The sequence below is a fragment of the Halyomorpha halys genome, unplaced genomic scaffold (genome assembly GCF_000696795.3).
Source record: "Halyomorpha halys isolate HHAL.00 unplaced genomic scaffold, Hhal_1.1 Scaffold51.1, whole genome shotgun sequence".
Classification (NCBI taxonomy): domain Eukaryota; kingdom Metazoa; phylum Arthropoda; class Insecta; order Hemiptera; family Pentatomidae; genus Halyomorpha; species Halyomorpha halys.
The window spans coordinates 1154633-1177055 of NW_027108122.1; the positions used below are offsets into that span (position 1 = coordinate 1154633).

Below are 22423 nucleotides of genomic sequence, written 5' to 3' on the forward strand. Positions count from 1 at the left end.
AAAATAATATAGGGATTCAGAAGTGCAGAATTGAAGTATCCTACTTTTAAATTAGTGAAATGAATTGTGCTACTTAATAATTATTTTTATAAAATCTAAATATTGGTAAAAAAAAATTTATTAAAATACAACACAATTACATCATTATGAGAACCCCTTATCTGGATGTCTTTCATCATAATATAGTCGGTCTACAATCTAATTTTTAATTATGTCAAACTTAGAAAAAGAAAGAAATATAAGTGGTGTCAGAGAACTGATTTATAATCAATGAACGTGGTCCCAACTAAAAAAAGGTTTGAGATTCCTGGTTTAGGCAGTACACACTGGCGTGAAGTGCCCAATTAATGACATTTTACTTTGTACTTTGAACAGGGCTGTTACTGGAAGCAGTGGTCAGCAGGACAATCCTAATGTTTAACTAATATTCGGAACACATTTCCAGGATTAATTGACCCTTAAAGCTTCTGAGAAACCATTATCCACCCAGAAACTTACTCCAGCAATGGAAGAAAGGGCTCAGACTTCATTAATAAATAAGCATGCAATACACTTATTGCGAAATACTATCAATATGAGAGTATATTATGTTGTCTTTCTCTTTTTTTAATAAAACCACATAGAACGAAACAAATAAATGGTACGTATAATAATTACTCAAAATAAAATACCTAGTCCTCTGCCAAAATATATAGACCACAGTAACCTGATGTCACAATCCACCACTGACAAAAGAATTACATAGCATAGAATATAACCGACAATATATAAACCAATAAGAGTAAAAAGATCCATTTTTTCTTGAGATTAAAAAATAAAAAAGGTACTATTTCTTGATAAAAATGATTTATTGAATCAAGTGATTATGAAAAATCACACAGAATGCGGGTTACTTGGCCAAAAACTATTTGACTATGATACACCTAAATGACAGATCATTTTCACTTATCACTCCATTCAAGACTAAAAATTTATTCAAATACTATCTTATCTTTACTACAGGCCAACGAGGTAAGAAATAAATAGACTTAATACCACATTCCAATCTCTCAAGATCATTTGTCTAATGGCAATGGATTGTTGACTAAGTGCAAGTTACTGAATAAAATACTAGTACCCTTTATATTTAACATTCTAGGTGAATCTCAGATGAAATCCCCGGGAACTACCCCTTATAGGGCGCCTTAGCGTTTAAACCACACTGCACGGTTAAAAAATTAATACTTATGTAATTAATCTTAAAAAATAATTAGAAAACTGTACAGAGCGTCAACGGAACACATACCGGAGCTTCAACTGTGGTATTATAACGTCCTTTCAATTTCTTAATAAGTACTAAAAGTTTTCAACTACAATGCGTTCCAGACTTCGCGGAGGAACTGCTTATATTAATTTTGGGTTTCCTAATCCATGCCTGAGGAGATTCCATATATCAGTAGTGGAAAGCCTCTGATCAGCAAGAATCATTTCAAGCATATTAATGTCCTTTTTTTTCTATTTTAAACTTTAAATCAAAACTTTCTTATTTATTTATGAGAAAGTTTCAATAATCCTCCTGTTTCATGCTGAACGTTGACTAATATTTACGTAAAAGAGGTTTCTCGATTTGTTACTCCTTTGACAACCGCTGTTCCCTCTTCCTCTAGTATTTTTTTTCTGTTTGAGGCCCATTAAAGTCAAGGGAAGGAAGTATAAATGTATGTGTTGAAACCATTGTTTGTATGTTGAGTGTGTAGTCACATATTATATTTAATATTCCGCAAAAACGTAGATACGTAAACAAGTAAAATTTCCTTAATAATTCAAAATAGTTTCACGTAAAAAGGAATCACTTCTTTCCATTACGAAAACGAATCACTTTTGATCAAAATATTCAAGGGTTGATTGCAGCCCACATCAGTCGTTGAATTAATATTACGATCAAACTATTGACATCGTAGTGACTGTTTAAGAGACTTCAAACACAATTAAATCCCATATGATCACATTGTTAAATAGTTGCTGAAAAATTGTCCTTCAAAAGATCGGAGTACAGTTATAGTCTTTGTTCCTACGATAGCATACTTACTTGTTAATACGGATCAGCTCTGAGATAAGAAAAAAAACTAGTTATTATTTTGTTGGGTAATCAATTTGAGGTGCGACGTAACTACACGGCTTTTTGGTACCTTTCTTAGAACAAAAAAAATAGTGGGGCCGCTACGAAATTAATTTCGACCCTTCCAGACCGGAGTTCTGATTCGATATTGTTAAGGTGACGCCTTAGCACTCTCGGCCACCATGACCAGCATGACCACCTACTGGTAACACTCCGCAGGTCGTAACGCTCGATTATTTTTCCAAACCAATAATTCAGAATTCCTTAATCCTTTTTAGAAGGTTACACCTATAATAAATAGTTTTATATGCCAGAGCAAGGTCATTGTATATACATAAAACTTTATAAAAGAACGTAGAATTAAGAGTTTCCTGATTGACAACAGGAAAGATCTTCAAGAATTTACGAACTAGTTCGAGGATATTAAGTAACAGAACAGCCAAATATTTTTTTTAATGGTATTAAAGTAGTCTTAGCATTTCACTATTCACAGTTCTGAGAAATTCAGGTACAATTTCACCGAAAAGCTAGTAAAATCACGTTTTGAATTTTTATTATTTATTTATCACCCTACCCTGCCTGTTATGCTGGTACACATAACACTACCTTGCTGGTGCTGTTTCTTCTCACCTACCCAGGTAGAAATGAGTAGAGCCTACAGTTTTTTCCATCCGTACACGAAGGTCTTTTAGTGCGGGTAATTTTCTTTCTTCATCAGCTCAAGAGTTCGCTCTCCGTCAGAACTTTGAATCCTGTCTTCTTCATCAACTTGACTCTCAGTGCCTCATAAGCGGTACAGGCGAGTACGGCGTGCTTGTTGGTCTCTGGAACCCGAAAAATTGGGCACAGGGGATCGATGTTTATGCCATGAGCGGCGAGCTTAGCTCGGCAACCCCCATACCCCGTGAGGAACTGCAAGACCCAGCAGTCAGGGGGAACCCACATTGATTCTTGGCGTGAAACAATGGTAGAAAAGTACTTCCTTAGGGTAGCCCCTTTTGGGCTATTCACTCACTATCAGTTCCTTCTCGGAGGATCTTCCATTTGTAACGGTCTTCACCAATACACACTTGGAAATTCTCTGGTATATCCGCCAGACCTTCTCTCTTTACCATGTGTCGGTAATAGTCCTGCTAACACCTGTACTACCTCATGAGACATTGTTCTGTATACTCGAGTGACTTGCAGCAGATCCATCCTCTGAATTGTTGCCAACCTCTTCTGCATTTGCAAGAGATATCGACTCCATGCAGGGGATGCATATCTCAAGAAACCCACAATCACCCTTTATAAATGGTCAATATTGCTGGGTATCTGAGGCCCCTAAATGCGAATTAAGTCCATTAAGAGGCTACCCTACTTCTCATGCAGTCTAAGTGAGGCGTCACATTGAACTTTTTTCCAAGTCTTACGCTAAGGAATGTGACGACCTCACTGCTCCTTGTATCCTGAGAGTAATAGAGTGGGCCCTGTCTGTCTACCCCTTAAGAGTATAGCTTGAATCTTGGCAGCAGCCACCTACAATTTCTTCTTCTCACACCAGGCTCCTATCAGGTTGGGACACTGACCACCATCTTTTATGCTGGCTCTGCAGTTTGAAACAACCAGTACGGACAGGTCATCTACAAAAGCTGTGCGTTTTCCAGCTTGGAGCACGACCAGTCCTTTGCTTAGCTACAGCAGCACAGAGATCCCATAAGTTGGGCATATCGTGGTGTGCCTTATCAATCTATCCTCTTCATTATATTGGTATGAGTAGGTTTCCTTGATGAACATCTTCTCCGCCTCTCTTATAGGTGTTTGGTTACCTCCATGCTTCAATGCTGAAATTATATGCAGTGAGGTCAGCTTACCCAAGGCCACCCTATATGGAATACTCCAGGGATTCTTGGATCACTCCTTGAGGATGAATTCATCCCATGAATTCCGTTTACTTGATCCATCTTGTTTCGATATGCCTTGGCCTTACGTGTTGAATGTTGTGAACAAGCAGAAAATTCGCCTAGGATGCTGTGGACCACGTGACTGAAGCAAGTTGGATCAAAATCCTTCAAAACTAAAAACCCTCCTAGATCTTCAAATGCTTATGTCAGTGAAACCACACATCACAGTAAATATTTGGCTCAAGATTCAAGCGGATTCTAGACTGTTAGCTCTTCTAGGATCTTCAATCACTGTCAATGCTTGGTTCAAGGGTCAAAGGGGTCCCTATGCAGTTAATCATGCTTATCTTAATGGAATGACACAACAATTTTATAGACTATGATTTACAATCTTGGCCCAACTTAATAGTTTGATAATCCTCCTAGATCATAACTACATTCAGCAAACATGTTCTTCATTCAGTTCACCTCTTTTTTGCGACTATCTTTCAATCAAACATACCAATATTTGCTACGATATTGATTGTAGTAAAAGCCAGCAGTGTTATCCCCAGCAAATTATCAAAGAACTGTCCCTATAAAGGTAAAGACCAACTGCAGGGATCTCAAAACTATTTCTTTTGACTACATTATTTTATTTCAAATTTTACAATGTAAGTAAAATATGAATGGAGGAGTGTATTGGTATGATTAGTAACCATAGGTCTTGGCCAGAGAGGATGAGTGTAGTCAGAGTCCTAGGGACATAGTGGAAGAGTTCCTAACCACCTATGATTTATCTGATTTCTCTTCCAGTAGTTCAACATAAATAGGTAAAACCTTTTACATTTTTAAGAATTATAAAAGAAATAAAGAAGGTAAGAATGAAAAATTGGAAAGTAATACAAATAAAATTAATTATAAAGGAAGGCATTTAATAAATGATATGTACAACGATTATATACAGGTCTCTTAATATAATATGTTCATATATAACAATAACAATATTATTAAAGAAGTTTATATGGTAATTTATCTTTAGAGTTTCAAATAGAGAATGGAAACTTATGTTCCTGACTCTCAATATTAAAAAAAAAAAAGCAACAGAAGATCCATTTACCCACCAACGTTTTCAATTGGAACACAAATTGGTTGAATAAGTAAAACAACTAAATTTAGGGTACCTATGATAGAAATATATCATAGATTTATATAAATGTAGGATTATTTTTATTTGTTTATTGTTGATTGATATGTGCTCAGGAGTGAAAAACACCAACAAAAGATTAGTGCTTTTCACTCCTGGGCGCATCTCTTGACCATCTTCTCATATAGGAATATTTGTTGATTGAATTTACTTATTACAAATCAATTAGTTTAAAACATTGTTACCATTTGGGAACGTTGGCAGGTAAAAAGTTAATCTGCGTGGAGTTTGTGAGGATCTGTAAACCTGGCTGTAATGATGTAAAAAATTGCAGGTAAGGGAACCAAACAGAGAAGGGTAGAATGGAAGACAGGTTCGCCAAGTTGAGTAAGGGATATAATTCCATAGCCATGTACTACCCAATGACCCAAAACAATAATCATATTCCTTATATCAGTAACTGTGCTGACCACATGGAACTTCATCGACTGAAAAATTAAATACATATTATTCAATAGTTTTGATGACTCTTCATTCAAAAATAATAACTTATAGTGATATTTACTTGATCCATTTTGAAAGCAAAATGAGCAGCATTTGAAATAACTGAAAGGACAATCACTATGTATGGAAAGGTATAATCTAAAACAAAAACAAATATATTTCATGAGTCTAGTAGGTAACATCAATTCATGTTATTCCTTCTAAATATATTTGATGAAATTCAATTTATGGATTTCACTCACAAATCAATCCTCCGAATATTGCATGAAGTAATGATAATATTGGAAAAAAATATAAAGCTGCATAAACTGTGGCCCCTCCGGTTTTTGGTAAAAAGAAATGAACTAGCCAAGGCCTAATGAGCAGCATTATAGTAACACATAAGCCATAAAATATGAACACCATAGTATGCCTAAAAATAAAAACATTTCAATTTTGGCAATATGAATTTACTGTTGATGAATTATACTGCATTCATTGAAGAGTCTTCAATGAATATAATTATGATAATTGTATTTCTAATGACACCTTAGGATAAATATTTAATAATTGCTTTCATTAACTTGAGTTCCAGAATCTTGATTATGTGGTATGATGTACTGAATGTACCTGTACTGCACAAAGTGCAATAATGGTGTGAATGAAAAATAATTAGAGGTTAGAAACTTGCAGAGATAAGCAACTACTTTAAATTTTTTTTTCGGCCAAGACTCCCATTGGAGTCCTATACTGCCTAACCATGGTTGGGGGTTAAATTTTTCATTTTGTGGGACCGCCACTCAATGAAAAAGGACAATGCCCCAGATCAGATTCGAACTGGCACTGCCAGCAATCTCAAATTGGTAAGACTGGGCCTAACCAAATGAGGTACGGGTGGCCCTTACTTTAAATTAAATAATGTGTTTCTACCAAATAAGGCTCTGTGAAATATGTAGAGTTAAAGGGAAGGGTGTAACCTGATAAACAGTTTTAAAAGTAAAACAAATGTTTGGAAACCAACTTGAAAATAGTTTTAATAATATTCTTGTTATCAATTTGTTTTTAAAATATTTCTCAAAGACAGATTATCTTAAATTATTTTAAAATGCTATATTATAAGATATATTTTAATATGTAATACATCAGCTAAAACAAATTGGCCTCTTTTATATTATTTTTAAATTTACTCCTCATCTACTTATACTTATGAATTATGTAAAACCTATTATAATTGAATCATATATTACAGAAATCCCACATGTCCAAGTCTATAAATATGAACATATGGTTTTCAGCAATTCATGTTTTTATTAATTATGGTCTTGTTCATTTTGGCGATAGCGTAATACTTAGTGAAATCAACACTTTTTTTTTTAATTGATTAAATGTATGTAAAGTTTCTCCTGAGTATGAGCAAATTCAAAACTGTACAGAATTCTGCACAAAATAAGTTTATTATTAATATCCTTTTATTATCACGAGGGTCTGAAATTTGGTTTTTATCAAAAAACTAATACTTATTCTTTTGTTATTGGTTTTAAGCTTACTTTATGGTATTAATGTTTCAGACATTAAATGATCATATTTCTGTTTTTAGTTTTAAATGTGACATTTTTTTTTTTTTTTTATACTGCTCTTTAATTTTTATATAGATACTACATTGGAAATGAAAAAATTTCCAAATTAAATATTTTATTCAACATTTATCAGTTTTGAACTTAAATAGATTTAGCTTACAAAGTTTCATTTTAAAACCTCCACTATTCCATTATTTTAAGAAGTATATGGGTATAATTAATAAATTTGAATAGGTAGTTGGTATAGTAAATAGGCTTGAATAGTGGTGACTAAACTGGGTACCGCGGCATGCCAGTTTCTCAAAATATAAAAAAATTAAATCAAAATAGGAAATATATTCTAACATTTATTTCACACTGTTTAACCACTATAAAGATAAATAAATACATTTTTTAAGTCCAAGAAGAGTGACATAAAATTTTTTTGGTAAGAAAGGTGCAGCAGACACAGAAGTTTTGGAATCGCTAGGCTGGAGCAAGGGATTACTAACAAAATAAAATAAATAAAAAGTATTCGGCAATTGAATATTTATTACTCAAAAATTAAACAAATAGAAACTCAAACATGAGAATTACAATAATAATTTGGCATTTGAATAGCAATAAAAATATGAAAAATAGCAAATTGAGTCTCATTTTTTTCGGCTAGGTTCTAACAATTAATGGATGAGTTTTTAAACAATTCCTATGGAGTGGAGATGAACAAATTTTTTGAGATTATATTTATCAATAAAAACATTATGAGTTGAGATGGAGAGGGCAGGACAGGACTGAAACATAACACATCTTTAGAGAAATAGTAATATTAAGTGCAAATTGATGAATTGCTTAGGATGAACATTTAATTATTATTGTCAACTTACAAAATATTGGATATAAAATTTACATAAAACTAAAATATTATCATTCATATTTTAAGTTAATATGCACATTTAATTTCGCAAAATCACCTCTTTTTAAAGTAGTTCAATGAACAAATTTTTCAAATGTGTCACTGTTTCCTTAAAGTTTTTATTGTTTATTAAACAGAAAGATAGTTATGTCATTGTTTTTCTAGACTTGTCATCATTTGATAAACACAAAAATAATAATGTCATTGTTCATATAAAATTTTCAGACACCAAGGTAATTCTGCATTGTTGTTCCTAATATAGAGATAAAGTGATAATGTGTGATCAAATGTCCTTCACGTCTATATAGTAGACTTTTCACCTAAAAACCTTAGTATTGTGACCTTGTAGCAGCAAATGAAAGGGTCTAAAACTACAATGCTACAAGAACACATCCTCTATCTATCCTAGAAGAAAACAGTAACAAATGTGTTTTATTTGCCACAGAATTGACTTTAATAGAAACATTATGGAATTAGTACCTCATTTTATTAAAAATTTGCACTAATGTCTTTGTTTCTCCAAAAGTGAGCTATGTCGCCAACCCAAAATTTGTCTAAAGTAAAAGTGAGACAGCTCCTCATTTTTGCAGTTCTTTACAATAATATAATGAATAGTTTATTTAATTTGTTTGAAATAATAAACCGAACAATATTTGTCAGTTAATTAAATAGGAGGCAGATATAAATTTATTTACTCATAAACTTGTATCAGCAAAAAAAAAAAAAAATCCAATTATAATTAGAACAAATCCTTTATTCAAGTTTTTACATTAATGTTATGGGGTATCCCTTCATCCTCTACATGTTCTAAAGTGTGCGGCTCAATGCACTGTAACATTATCTTAAGTCTTACTCCACATGATACATTGCACTAATGGTTTCCGTTAAAAGAGCTTCAGTTTTCTTTTTTATAATAATTATGCTATCATATAATTAAGATAATTTGACTTTACAGAATCTCTCCTGATCAAACATTTAGGAATATTGGACAATTGCAGGTTTGTGATTTCATAATTATTTCTCAAGTACTTAGGATGAACTGGAGCAAACATGTGGCTGGCACCAATTCTTTCTGAAGTCATAAAATTATTTTTAGTGGTGTTCTCAACTACTGATTACTAACTCTCAAGGGCAATGAAAGGAATTTCACATGCCTTACAGTAATCTAAGTTGACTTATTTATAAGAACACAAATGCCTCTTAGTTTTAGTTGGGTGGGATAAAAAGGTTATAATATTAGCTAAATATTTAGTCAATGGATATTTTTATGACTGATCAAATGAGAACATTGTAATTTAAAATTAAGTTAACATTTTCTTAATGCAACCTTCTTTTGTATAACAAAAAATTTGAGGAAATATTTTTTTTTAAATCCACATTATACTCTTTAAATTATAGGAAAGAAAGGGTGAGTGCAAGTAAAATTACTGCCACACAAATAACAGGTGAAAATCATTAATCATATTTTTGAGACACAGTTATCCCAGTTCACTTTACAAAAGAAAAAACTGGGTAAATATTAATTAGTTATATTACTTCATAAAAACTACTTTAAAAAAAAAACTCCAAAATTTTAGTTCATTATGCTCTTCTATTCTGTCTAGGACCCTCTCTGGTGTAGCCCCTTCCAAGGAGATATGGATAAACCAACTACTTCCTTCCTCCCATACACAAAGGCCTTGTAATAGGGGTGGATACAGTTCTCGTTGGTCATCAGCTAAGGGAGATTGCCCTCTGTAAGTACACATAACCCTATCTCTCTTATCAACTTGACTCTCAGTGCCTCATAGATGGTACAAGCAAATACAACATACCCAGCAGTTTATTGAAGCAGAGATCAATATTCTTTCGAAAACAGTACACATTTTTAACTCCACTTTATGGATTCAGGTTATAATAAATGCCTGAACAGTTTCTAATTGTATATATGTGAGTATACCCCCCTTCCTACCATGCTATAGTTGTGAACTACATCCTTTTGTTCATCTCTTGACCTTCCTTGATAACAGCTATGATCCAATGAAAGTAATAATAAAAATAGGGTAAGTTATAAGATGCAACAACAGAAATATAGTCCAAATGATCTATTGTTATTAGGTCTAATACATAAATTTAAAAAAAAAGTTGATAAAATCCAAAGTTAATTGAAATAAAAATATACATACAAAGGGTAAACTGCTTCCTGGGTACAATGTAAGGTTTCTGCATAATTAGGCCTTGGATTATGGAAAAGAGTGTACCAGTCGGAGAGAGATTTAACTGGACAAGCTTTCAAATCCACTTTTCCATAAGGTTCAATTAATAAAATTGTAGACAATGCTGCAAGTACTGTTTCTACTAGTGCAGACAAATGTAAGACCAGTGCACCTCGACTTAGCCTTAAATAAATGTACAGATATTAAATTATATGTCATTATTTAGAAGTAAATATAAAAAAAGGTTTAAATACCTTCCTCTGAATGGTGTAGTATTATCAATACAAAACCAATGCAATACAAGAGGAGAAAATGTCATAAAACCTAAATAGAGCCAATCATACAACACTGGGGTATTACTACATGGAACACAGAAGGAAGATGCATTAGCTCTAAAACCCCTAGGGCATGCTCCACAATCGCTCCAGCTTCCATTGATCAAAAGTTCACGACCACAATATAATCCAGGACATCTGTATGATAGAGTCATAATTGATGATCATCTCCTATTTACTAGGTAAGTCAAGTAATCCACTAAAATCAAAATAAGATTACAAGAGAATAATCAAACTCCTATAGCACTAAAATACAAAAATGTTTTTTCAAAAGCATTATACACTTATACATTTAAACATATTTACTAATCCCGTCAAGCTGCACAGGTATGATTAGTAATCCAAAGAGATTATTGAGCTTCACATTGTTTTAATTAGAACTTCTTACAGTGAACTTAGACATAAAAGATATATTTGGTGAAAATATTTCGACAGATTCCCTCCCAGTCAGGCAATACAATATGTATTGAATACATATATTTTTAGAGACCTCACCTTTTGCTATAAGTTTCATTTAAACAGTTCGAACCAATTTTTTTTCCCCACAGTTTAAAAATTACAGTTATAAGGAAGCTTTTAATTTAAAATTTGAAGAATAAAAGTTTAAAAAAACGCTATTACTTTAATAAAATATTTTCTTTATTTCTGTCATTATGGGGTATATTCCAAACATAGTTCACCCAACTAGTTAAATAGCTGTTCAACTTATTTATTTGGACAGCCCTGATGAAGCCCTGCAAAGTGGGGCGAAACGTTGGAAAATAAATAGTTGTAAACTATTTTTATTTCTCCTTTGACCGCAACCCTGACCATCTCCCTATATATCAATTTTTACGGTCAACTATACATACATATATAGAACTAGTTAAATTATTTGTTCTCTTGCAACAGATACACATTACTTTTAAATAACTAGTTAAATCTAATTCAAGGACGTATCATAACGTCATTTGCATCTTTACCCAAACAAATGCATGACATACTAATACGTCAAAATTAGCTAAAGGGTTACATAAAACTCATGCTTCAAGAAATATTTAATTATTTCGAGTTGAATCAGAAATAAACAATTCGCTACCATTTCTCGACCTCCTCGCCATAAAAAATACCAATAACACTATATCCACCGATCGGTACACTAAACCAACTTACTCAGGAAGACTTCTAAATTATCACTCCCAACATTCTTACCATCAAACCTAAACACAACCATAAATCGTATTCATCGTTGTTTTACTCTCTCTGATTCCAAATTTAATGATAATAACTATCTCCGCATTATACAAATCCTCTTAAACAACAACTTCTCTCCTAAAATCATCAACAAACTCATTTAATAATATAAAAACCGTACCCCATCTACACAAAATTCTCTACAATCTTTTTCCATTCCCCTATATAGATCATTACCTGACATCCCCTATAAAGATCATTACCTTACACCCCCTTTCTTACAGATAACATTCATAAACAATTACGCTGCATAAAGAAAACTATAAATGCTATAGAAAAGTTATTTTAAATTAAAACGTGAAGCAAAATTACTTATTATTTTGTAAAAAGCTTATATTATACTATTAGTATGGGCCATTTAAGCGCAATAAGAAATAACACAGTATTTACAAAAAATAATATTGCTTTTTAGGTGGTGTCAATTCTACTCAAATTACAATATCCTAGTACAATGTAGGTCAGCCTAGAAGGGTACACTAAGAAGAGTTAAGTAATTAGAATCGTGCTACTGTTGCAGTTTGCTTCTGTTTGAGTTTTGTTAACTTTCCCTTCCCTTGACAGAATCGTGATCAGCAGTAACCTCTCACTTTTGAAAACACTGATAGTACCCGGCAGTGTCACAGGTGTCTTCCGTCCTTTTTCGAATTTTTTATAGATCTAACTTTAATATATTGTAATGTTTGGCTAGTTTTATTCGAATTCGGCTTTAACTTAACTCAAATCAAATGGCCTACAATGGACCACAGATTGTGATTTGGTAAGCAAGATTTTTTCACTGATTTATTTATCATTTTTTATTTTATATTTTCGTTCTACATCTCTGTTTTTCTTCTTTCAGTTTTGTTATATTTGTTACTGTAGTGCTGTTATATATTATTTCATCACTATTCAGTTCTAACAGTTCTGTGCCACTTGATGATGGGAGTTTTAGATATTCTTGGATGTATAGGCTTTTACTTAATCTTATAGGTTATGCTACCATATTTATACCTGGATATTTGATATTCAAATATGTACATATTAGCAAGTACCTTGAGCGCTCAGGTATGTGTTACTTAGGATTTGATTTCTATCATTATGATCTACTTTGTACTCATACTTTTCATTATTAGGGGGTGGTTGTCTGGCCAGGATCATTGAAGCTTGTGTTGTTGGAAGAGACAACAGTTTAACTGATGTAACACCTGATACTCCAATAAGATCTCTTAAGCAGGACACTCTCCTACTATTATTTTGCTTTGTGGGATTGCAAGGCTCATATTTAACATGGGGTATCCTCCAAGAAAAAGTGATGACTCAGGTATTTCAGTTCTTGGCCTCAATAAAGATTTTCTGCTCTTTATGTTTAAATCTTTTTTATATTTTTTTGACATTCTTAGGTAATCATTTCAACTTTTTTTTTTCATAATTTTTACAGGAATATACAAATTCCAAAGGAGATGTCAGTCGTTTTACTGATTCCCAATTTTTAGTATTCGTAAATAGGATTCTGGCATTCTGTTTATCTGGAAGCTATATTTTGTTGCGGCGACAGCCTAGACATAATATGCCTCTTTATAAGTATGCTTACTGTTCATTTTCAAATATTATGAGTTCCTGGTGTCAATATGAAGCATTAAAATTTGTTTCATTCCCAACTCAGGTTTGTTATATACATTTAACTGTTTACTATTTATTTCTGTTATTGTAATATTAATATTTATTATGATTTTATTTTCAGGTTTTAGCAAAAGCCTCAAAACTCATCCCTGTAATGGTAATGGGTAAATTAGTGTCAAGGCAGAAATATGAATATTATGAATACGTTACCGCCCTTTTGATCTCAGTCGGAATGACATTTTTCATGCTTTCTAGTGCTCCAAATAAAGGTATGCACCTTTAATATGACATGATTAGGTATATTATTATTTAAATAACTGTAGTCAATTGATTCCTGGGCCCTGTTTCATAAGAAAGTACAAACTAATACTATTAGTCTTGTCGATTTAACTTAATTCAATTACACTGACTTGTAAAATAGGAACTTGTACTTGAGTACTTTTTAACTCCTGTAATATCACTAATAGTCCTCCCTATTATGAAAAAATAAATGTATTAGTGTAATTAACATGTTGTTTCTACACTTGTATTTTGAACTAATACTATTAGCTTTCATTATGAAACAGGGCCCTGGTCGTTATTGAACTGAAACGAACTTTTACTTATGTATTTGAGAATTTTTATTTCAAGATTTATCTTTTCAGGAAAGTTCGTGGTACCTATTTTTTTTTCAATATCTCCTCATGTATTTTTCTTTTAAAAAGAATACAAAATACTGTTCTACTTCACCAAAAATTAAAGATAATAGTAATGCGCATTTACATGTTAACTTTTCACTAGTCTGTCTGGCAAGTGTAACTGCGCTTTTATAGTTATTTTTTTAGGCTTTGGCTCAACTATACTGTCAGTTTAAACAACCATTTGGTTTATTAAATATTTTTAATTTCACTTTAATTAAATTTTTAGAATAATTTTATTACTCTTTATTTTGTATTTATTTATTATTTGATATATTTATTGATTTATTTGACAACTGTAATATAATAAATTTTTATATATATAAATAATGGACCGTATTATTTCAAATTATGAAGAATATGGTAGGGGATGCGATCGAAAAAACCAAAATTGGTAATAACTATTATAAATTTTTCTTTTACTTCTCTTAAAATTGTTATCTACTTATGCCGTAGAAAAATATCAAGGTTAGTTTTATGTGATTCAGGCAGGCAATTAATTTTAATGGATTGTTTAATATTTACAAAATTCTATATCATTCACAACAGGCCACAAAACAAAATAAGATTTTTAGAAAAATGCCGTCTTACATAGTTTCCCTAATTTTTAAGCCCTTTTAGTTTTACCACTGAACTATTTCAAAGTTTTTTAATTTATTTTTTATAAACTATTTAAAATATTGAAGTAAACTATAGATGCAATTGTTAGTTTGGATTCATAATTAACAGAAAAAGTTTGAACAAAATACTTTTTGAGAAAAATACATGCTCTGTAACTCATGTACATCAAAACTTATCTTACATGCCTCGTGCATTTATCTTTTAATTTATTAATAAGTATTATTTATTCAAACAGTTTTTCTTCCTCAGTACTGAAGGTTAGGATTTTATTTTATTCATGCAAGAAATAAAAAAAAGTGTTTGTCCTTAAAAACAAAAATTTTCATCCACATTTTAAAATTTTATTGAAACAAATTTGATTCTGTGTCTGTTTGTAGTCAAATATATCTCCTGGCATTACACCTATTGCTGTTTAATACAAATGGAATTTTCAGAGATTGTGGGGGTTGTAACTATCTGGATATAACAATTCCTCTATCGGTTTTACTTTTATTTTTTTACATTCAGTTACATACATGCATGCATATTTTCTTGGATACACTTATATTTCAAAAAGGGTTGATCAGATATGACCTAACTTTTAAGAAAAGTTTGATATTAATGTATAAATACTCCAGTTTCAACTTAATAAAATATTATCGACCATTTTTATGTACATGTGTGCAAATGTATATTGCTTGACTCACATGTTTGTTTTAAAAGTGGCTCACTTGATTTGGCCTGAAGTTGGGGATTAATATAAAAATTTTATCGAATTCCATCTACTAATATATTTTTCACATACACCAACTTATTTTTCTCAGCACATCTATATTTTGAAAATTGCTTTTCCGAATTGGCTCCAAGCTGAAGGAAATTTGGTGTTTAGTTTAAACATGATCTGGTATAAATTTTATCATATTCATATTCTACCTAAGTAAAAAAAGTAATTTCCTTACTTAAGATACGTCCTATCTATCCGTTCCTAGATATTTAAAAACAGTCTGTAAACATTATTCTCAAATGACATATCATTAACTTGGAAATACAGGTATTTATGTACCCATTAGAAATCTGTGGAAAAAGGTTTATATTAAACGGTAAAACCATACTAGTATATGGAAATTTTGTGATTATAAACGGGAAATTTTATATATATATATATATTTGACCTTATAACTTAAAATATGAAGAAGATGGTCAGGGTTGTGGTCAAAAAAGAACACATACAATATACTACATACAACATACAAGAACTATAGTTAGTTAATAGTTAAAAACTATTTGTTCTTTTTTGGCTGCAATCCTGACCATCTTCCTCATATTTGAAATTTTTTAGTGATACAGAATAATTCATTGCTGCTACGGATTGTAGATGGAACAGAAAAAAATTGGTGATCTATGGTTGATTGCTGTATATCTGCACTTGCTAGGATCATGTCAGTGACAGATTTTATTCAAAAGAAATCTTAGCTGTAGTCTGTTTTTTGTTATCCTGGATGTTCTGAAGGTAGAACACGTTTGGTCGACTATTTCATCCCCCACTTAAACAATTATTTGCAAAAATATTATACAATAACAGGATAATTATAACATAAAATATTCTATATATGTATATATAGACCGTAAAAATTGATATATAAGAAGATGGTCAGGGTTGCGGTCAAAAGTGAAACAAAAATAGTTTACAACTATAAAAATAAATAAAAAAAATAAATAGTTGTAAACTATTTTTGTTTCACTTTTGACCGCAACCCTGACCATCTTCTTATATATAAAATATTCTATATTCATTTCACTGATTAGCTAAAAATTGTTAAAAATTAATTGTTATAAAGGTCTTGTTTGGATTTTGAGTGTAGCAATATCGGGGGTGGGTGGTGGTGTTTAGGTTGCTGGAATGATGTTTCAGGATTTAATATTGCTCAAGAAATTAACAGGTTACTCACAGTTGACTTAGACCTATCTTAACTTGCTCAGGAGATGTTCTATTAAGAATATCTTGAATTTCTGTTTAAGAGCACCACTTGTTCTATTTAGTTAATTAGCAAAGTGCGGTCCAAACACTGCGTCAGGCACACTTCTGTTGTAAGGAGAGTTGACGGGAAACACAGAGAGTGTTAGCATGGGGTCAGGTTTGATTGGTAGTGGCAGATGTGTCAGCGGCATTCTCTAGGTGAGCGGACTGCAGTTAAAGATATCAGAGCTATGTGTACAAGTCTTATATTTGCTACATTATATTTACTGAAGGTTGTAAGAAATGTGAAATGTTGAAATTTTAACTTTAAATGTTTTTATTCTGTCATTAGTCTAAATATAATTATGACTGCATTTATCTGTATTGCATCAATAATATGAATTTCATCTATTTTGAGCAATTATTCAAAATTACACTATCCTATTTACACTTATTGTATGCATTTTTATTATTGTAACATTTTATTTAAATAATATACATGAATGTTATGTTAATCTAAACATTATTCAATCATTACAATATAATTATTTCTTTAAATAACCAGTTGTTAGTACTATTCTTTTTATAAAACTGAAAACAAGTATAAAAATTCAATTAAATAAATCACAGGGTACATTTTAACTTATTAGTTTTTAACATCTAGATCTTCAATATTACATTGGCACAGTTTACCCAAAGTAAAATCTCTTATAACGAGGAACTTTTCATTGAATTTTAAGGACTTTTAAATCAACTTAAAAAACTCAAATTATTATAGTTACAGTCTTAATTAAAATTAAAGTTACAAGCATGATAAAAAATTGAGTGCACAGCATTTCTATTTGTTGGACATGTAGTTCAACTTGTTTTAACTTGTTACATTTTTTTTTTAATTTCTAAAAATGATTTCTTTATTTTAAACAGCATAGTATTAATAAATGTCTTTTTAGGTGAAACTGTCACAACAGTATCAGGATTGATTCTTCTTGCTGCTTATATGATGTTTGATAGTTTTACTTCAAATTGGCAAGGAGCGCTCTTTACACAATACAGAATGAGCCCTGTTCAAATGATGTGTGGTGTTAACATGTTTTCATGTATTTTTACTGCAGTTTCACTTTTTCAACAAGGATCTTTTCCTAAGTCATTCGCTTTCATGACCATGGTTGGTTTTGCATTTTTCTTTGGTGTCTAGTGGACATTCTTAAAAATATTGAACACATTATTATGGCACTCTCATTTACCATTGAATATGATATTGTTATGAAAACCAATAGCTAAGTTAGTCCTTGGTGTCTAATGCTGAGAACTGAAATTAACTAAATATTCAATAGGCAATAAACATTTTTTTACATAGTTGTAGACTGCTTAATTATTATGAGCATAACTTATTTTAAAAACTTTTTTTTTCTTTTTAGTTCCCGAAATTTATGATTGACTGTTTATTGATTTCAATTAGCTCTGGAGCTGGACAGCTCTTTATTTTCTTCACAATTTCTTGCTTCGGACCAGTTGTATTTACTATTATAATGACTATTCGTCAGGTAGTATGAATTTTTGCTTATAATTTATATAAGCCTGTATATTGCATTTATCACTGTGTCATTTTTTTTGTTTCAGGGTTTAGCAATACTGTTATCTTGCTTGATTTATAATCACGCAATATCTCCGTTAGGAGTTATTGGTGTTGTTCTTGTGTTTGGCGCCATCTTCCTTAGAATATATTGTAACCAAAGGCTGAAAGCCATTCGTGGAAGGCTGCAAAATACCATGGGGTCTAAAGTTTAGTGTTTTCAATGTGTCATAGTGTTCTACTAATATTATTGTGCAATCACCATTGATACAAATCATTCCATATTTATTTAGAAGAAGTTTTATGTTTTAAATTTATGTATCTTCTGGTGTTCTGTGCAATATTGTGTGTTATTTGTAGTTCCTCAATTATGTATGATGTTCTTTTGCACATTTTACCATTATTTATTTTTTAAATAAGTTATAATAAATAAATTTTGTTTACTGACTTGTTTTTAGCCCTGGTAATAAAACAATGTGAATAAATGTAAGAGCCCGAAAAAAAACATTAATCCTTCAAAGATAATTTCGATGGTCACAATGATCACTTCTATCCTTAAAATGTAGGTTTGCCATAATAGAAAATACAACACACCGAGCACACTTGGTACATTCAAAAGAAGTGAAACTATTAATGGAGGCCAAGAATCTGTCAAATTGCCTTTCCGTGCCATATAGAGTCTCATCCATTCAACACATGAGAGTAGAATAAAAATTACTATTTCTGTCATTGAATTTCCATTAGGATAAGGCAAATTCAACAGTTTATATACATATACAAATATAAAAACACTTGTTAACAAATAGTAATAATAATAATTAAAAAATATAACAACTGCTAAACTTAAACTTGGCATTCTTTATGTTAAAACTACTCTAAACTATAACTACTGTATGCCAGAAAACATTCTTGGTGTTTGTTATACTCTTGGTTGCTATTGGCAACTGGAATACTTCTTTTTAATTACTGTAACTTTTCTTTTCTCTGAATTCAACCTTTTGCCTTATATATATAAAAAGAGTACAATATTTATAAAGTTATTAACATTACCAATTTTTTTAACATTTAATTTTAAGTGAAGAATTTAAATGAATCATAATTTTGTAAATATTTTTGATAATTAAATTATATTATCAGTCTGTATGATGTTGAAATGGGGCAATTAATTTCTAGGTTGATGGTTTCAATTTGATCAAACTGATAAAAAAAAAACAGGGTTTAAATGTAACACCTGATAGTTTGCAACCTCCCTCAATGAAATTGACAAGTGTGAGAATTTAATGTTAAATTTATAATGTGTAGTGATATTGAAGAAGATTTTCCTTTAAATGGTGGAAGGTAAGTATTTTGGATCTGTTCATTTCACTACATTTATTACTTACTGAAAAAATAACTATTTTAGTGATAGACTTGCCAAACTATTTGAAGATAATACATTAGATGATATTTCTTTCAAATTCTCTCTACCAAAACATCCTACTGCAAAACTTCAGAAACCTGCTCATAATTCTGTCCCTTTAAAAGTTATTCATGCGAAAACAGTTGAAGCATTTCAAATGTAAGTTTTACTGTTCTTGTTAAATTTTTGTGGCATTTGCTGCTGTTGAGTTTTAGTAAGAAATGTGTTTTTGAATAGGAAAATTGGAGGTTATAAATCAGAAGGAAAAGTTGGTGTTGCTATTATTGGGAATGATGAATACTTTTATTACCAACTTTATATGTATAGGAGTGATGAAAGGAAGGTTTCTAGTGCAGAAATAAGTTTTCAATTTAATTTTCTTGTAAGTATTTGGTGTACATTTTTCAATTTAATTAGATAATTGAATGATTTTTAAGTCTTACCTGAGATGGCAAAACTTGTATGTTTCTCAAAGCGGCAGTTAGATTCAGAGGACATTAAATACACTATAAATGTTTCAAAGATATTTTGTGGCAGTATAATTTATGGGTAATTACTTGGTTAGTATTCCATAAAAACCAGTTGTGGGTTAAAACTTACTTAATTATTATTAATTGGAGTCAAATAACTTCTGCTCGTTCAAGAGTCAAACAAACCCTCAATGAATCCTATTGTTTTCAGTTGAGGGTGGGGCTGAATTTGCTTATGTACTAATTAGTGGTTATAATCAATAACTGGCCTATACGGAATAAAACATAAATACTAAGTTATGCATTCATTACTATTCCACATACTCTGGAAAATTTATGTTAAATCACACTTTCGAAGTTGATTATCTGGCTTTTTTGAACAATTAGATTTGATACCTCTTGAAATTTGCAGAGGTAACAGTGACCTGGTATTTCTACAGAAATTATTAAATTTTAAAATGAACTGCCCCTAACTTACAATTAATGGTGATAATGGACAAAACCACTAGTTTTCTTCAAGTAAATATTTTTATCAATGGATTTCAATTCAGAACAATATTAAAATTATATACAGAATAAATACTAGATATTATAAAAATATTATTTAATCGGCAAATTATATTGCCCACAATATATTATACTTGAGGTAAACTTTATGTTCTAGAAGGAATCCCAACAGCTTTTCTAACCTACTGCGCATTGTAAAATTTACTTGTCTTATATTTTTTATTCTGAACTATTTATTTTGTTTAGATTTTATAATCCATTTCCACATAAATTAATAAGTACAGAAATATATTGAACATATGATATGATATAAAAAATAGACAAATAATTATTACTAATTCCAGCAAACACACCTGGCGTGTTTTGGTTAGTTATTATCCATTAAAATTGATCTTAAAAATAGCGGTCAGTATGATGAAGAGTAAATAATAATAAAGTAATTATGCAATATCATGAAGTGGTAGTTGAAAAGGAATAATTATATGTATATATAGTTGACCATAAAGATTTAAATATAAGAAGATGGTCAGGGTTGTGGTCAAAAAAAGAACAAATAGTTTAAAACTATTTTAATATCCGACGTTTCGCCCCGCTTTGAACAGCTATCATATTCAATATATTTCTGTACTTATTAATTTATGTGGAAATGGATTATAAAATCTAAACAAAATAAATAGTTCAGAATAAAAAATATAAGACAAGTAAATTTTACAATGCGCAGTAGGTTAAAAAAGGTTGAACAGCCCTGCAAAGTGGGGCGAAACATCAGACATTAAAATAGTTTTAAACTGCTTGTTCTTTTTTTGACCGCAACCCCGAATAATTTTATTATTTTATTTGGACCCCTTAATAGAAGTATTGCTATATCTTTTACAAGAGAGCATTAATCATATTACTGGTTTGGAATTTCTACGACACCACTTTGTTTACTATATTACTAATGTTTATTATCATAAACCTATCACTATTACTATAAACAAAAATATTAAATTTTTAACTTACTGTCTTTTTCATGTCAGCACCTCAGTTGTTTTATCCAGTTATTATTCTAATTATTAAGTTGAAAGACTAAATGATAATAATAATAATAGTCCCTAAATTATATCTTTTGGTTACTATAATACATCATTTCAGGTTCAGGACCATAATTATGCCAGTTTTAAAGATTCCCTTGGCATTCAATGGTCTATTCATTTTGACAAATCTTCAGATCTTATTAATTTTGCAAAAGAGGTATTTATATTTTATTTATTAATAAATTATTTTCAATATTTATATATTTTTAAAATTTATCTAATTCTGAGTAGATTGCTTTGGCTCGATGGCGAAGTACCCCTTCTTGCGAATATAAGTTAATACAAGATGCGTTCAAAGGGAAAACTGAAAATGTGATAAAAAAAGATGATAATATCAAAGTAAATTACAAAATATATCATTTGTCTCCAGAAAATACGCTTCAAGAGGTATTGAAGTTATATATTTAATGATTTACATTCAAATTGAAGAAATAATTATTTTTGGGGAGTAAGTTTATTATGTGTTTTCTAGGAATCTTCAGAAAAAAATGTTACTGCTCCTGCAAGCTCTCCCAATTGGGAAGTAAATTTAATTGGAATGTGCCTCAAGAGTCGGAGATTCATCATTATGCCTTCACAGCAATCTGTAAGTTGTTTTAACAACATTTTAATGGTATGTTAAAAAGATTTAATTGTATTATTTCTTTTCTCTATAGTTATGTATTGTTAGTACAAAGCTTTTCTACGTATTATGTGTTTATTTAATTATACTATAATTGATATTTAGTTCAATCTGAATTTTG

General features: G+C 30.7%; 4 protein-coding genes across 11 annotated transcripts in view; 2 read left to right on the plus strand and 2 right to left on the minus strand.

Annotated features, from left to right (window-relative positions):
• Positions 1 to 986, minus strand: part of LOC106690852 (dehydrogenase/reductase SDR family member 7) — a 13772-nt gene extending 12786 nt beyond the window's left edge. Inside the window, exon 1 of the mRNA XM_014436436.2 lies at positions 672 to 986. Coding sequence (XP_014291922.1) covers positions 672 to 795 — 124 coding nt within the window. The 5' untranslated portion in view covers positions 796 to 986. The remainder of the gene's footprint in view (positions 1 to 671) is intronic.
• A 4211-nt stretch (positions 987 to 5197) lies between these two features.
• LOC106690957 (JNK1/MAPK8-associated membrane protein) lies at positions 5198 to 11739 on the minus strand. 5 transcript variants are annotated; one of them, XM_067046510.1, is made up of 6 exons: positions 11668 to 11739; positions 10509 to 10788; positions 10225 to 10437; positions 5854 to 6023; positions 5673 to 5749; positions 5198 to 5595 (listed from the first exon to the last, which is right to left on the minus strand). In XM_067046510.1, the coding sequence occupies exons 2-6, from the start codon at positions 10742 to 10744 to the stop codon at positions 5380 to 5382; spliced, it is 912 nt and encodes a 303-aa protein (XP_066902611.1). In that variant the 5' UTR covers positions 10745 to 10788; positions 11668 to 11739; the 3' UTR covers positions 5198 to 5379. The 5 variants fall into 5 exon arrangements, with proteins under 5 accessions (XP_066902611.1, XP_014292077.1, XP_014292068.1 ...); XM_014436591.3 differs by lacking the exon at positions 11668 to 11739 and adding an exon at positions 10896 to 11025; XM_014436582.3 differs by lacking the exon at positions 11668 to 11739 and adding an exon at positions 10880 to 11001.
• A 556-nt stretch (positions 11740 to 12295) lies between these two features.
• sll (slalom) lies at positions 12296 to 18671 on the plus strand. The gene is made up of 8 exons (XM_014436562.3): positions 12296 to 12579; positions 12661 to 12866; positions 12935 to 13122; positions 13240 to 13464; positions 13543 to 13690; positions 17606 to 17820; positions 18074 to 18199; positions 18276 to 18671. Exons 1-8 carry the CDS (start codon positions 12548 to 12550, stop codon positions 18441 to 18443), a joined length of 1308 nt encoding a protein of 435 aa, XP_014292048.1. The 5' UTR covers positions 12296 to 12547; the 3' UTR covers positions 18444 to 18671.
• Positions 18672 to 19385: 714 nt separating this feature from the next.
• Positions 19386 to 22423, plus strand: part of LOC106690981 (FK506-binding protein 15) — a 17684-nt gene continuing 14646 nt past the window's right edge. The window contains exons 1-6 of one of the 4 annotated variants that reach the window (XM_014436618.3): positions 19386 to 19566; positions 19631 to 19786; positions 19865 to 20009; positions 21739 to 21837; positions 21912 to 22067; positions 22153 to 22266. In XM_014436618.3, coding sequence (XP_014292104.1) covers positions 19523 to 19566; positions 19631 to 19786; positions 19865 to 20009; positions 21739 to 21837; positions 21912 to 22067; positions 22153 to 22266 — 714 coding nt within the window. In that variant the 5' untranslated portion in view covers positions 19386 to 19522. Of the gene's footprint in view, positions 19567 to 19630; positions 19787 to 19864; positions 20010 to 21738; positions 21838 to 21911; positions 22068 to 22152; positions 22267 to 22423 lie in introns of those variants that run through there. The other 3 variants (XM_067046508.1, XM_014436625.3, XM_014436633.2) reach the window with 3 other exon arrangements.

What these genes read in the sequence shown, in the direction of transcription:
- LOC106690957 (XM_067046510.1), bottom strand. Translation starts at nt 10,744, where the DNA reads ATGACTCTATCATACAGATGTCCTGGATTATATTGTGGTCGTGAACTT. An exon ending in CAGGAAGCAGTTTACCCTTT is followed by an intron (nt 6,024 to 10,224) that starts GTATGTATATTT and finishes TTTTATTTTTAG; the next exon opens with GCATACTATGGTGTTCATAT. An exon ending in TTGCTTTCAAAATGGATCAA is followed by an intron (nt 5,596 to 5,672) that starts GTAAATATCACT and finishes TTAATTTTTCAG; the next exon opens with TCGATGAAGTTCCATGTGGT.
- sll (XM_014436562.3), top strand. Translation starts at nt 12,548, where the DNA reads ATGGCCTACAATGGACCACAGATTGTGATTTG. An exon ending in CAAGTACCTTGAGCGCTCAG is followed by an intron (nt 12,867 to 12,934) that starts GTATGTGTTACT and finishes TTTCATTATTAG; the next exon opens with GGGGTGGTTGTCTGGCCAGG. An exon ending in TTGTTTCATTCCCAACTCAG is followed by an intron (nt 13,465 to 13,542) that starts GTTTGTTATATA and finishes TTTTATTTTCAG; the next exon opens with GTTTTAGCAAAAGCCTCAAA.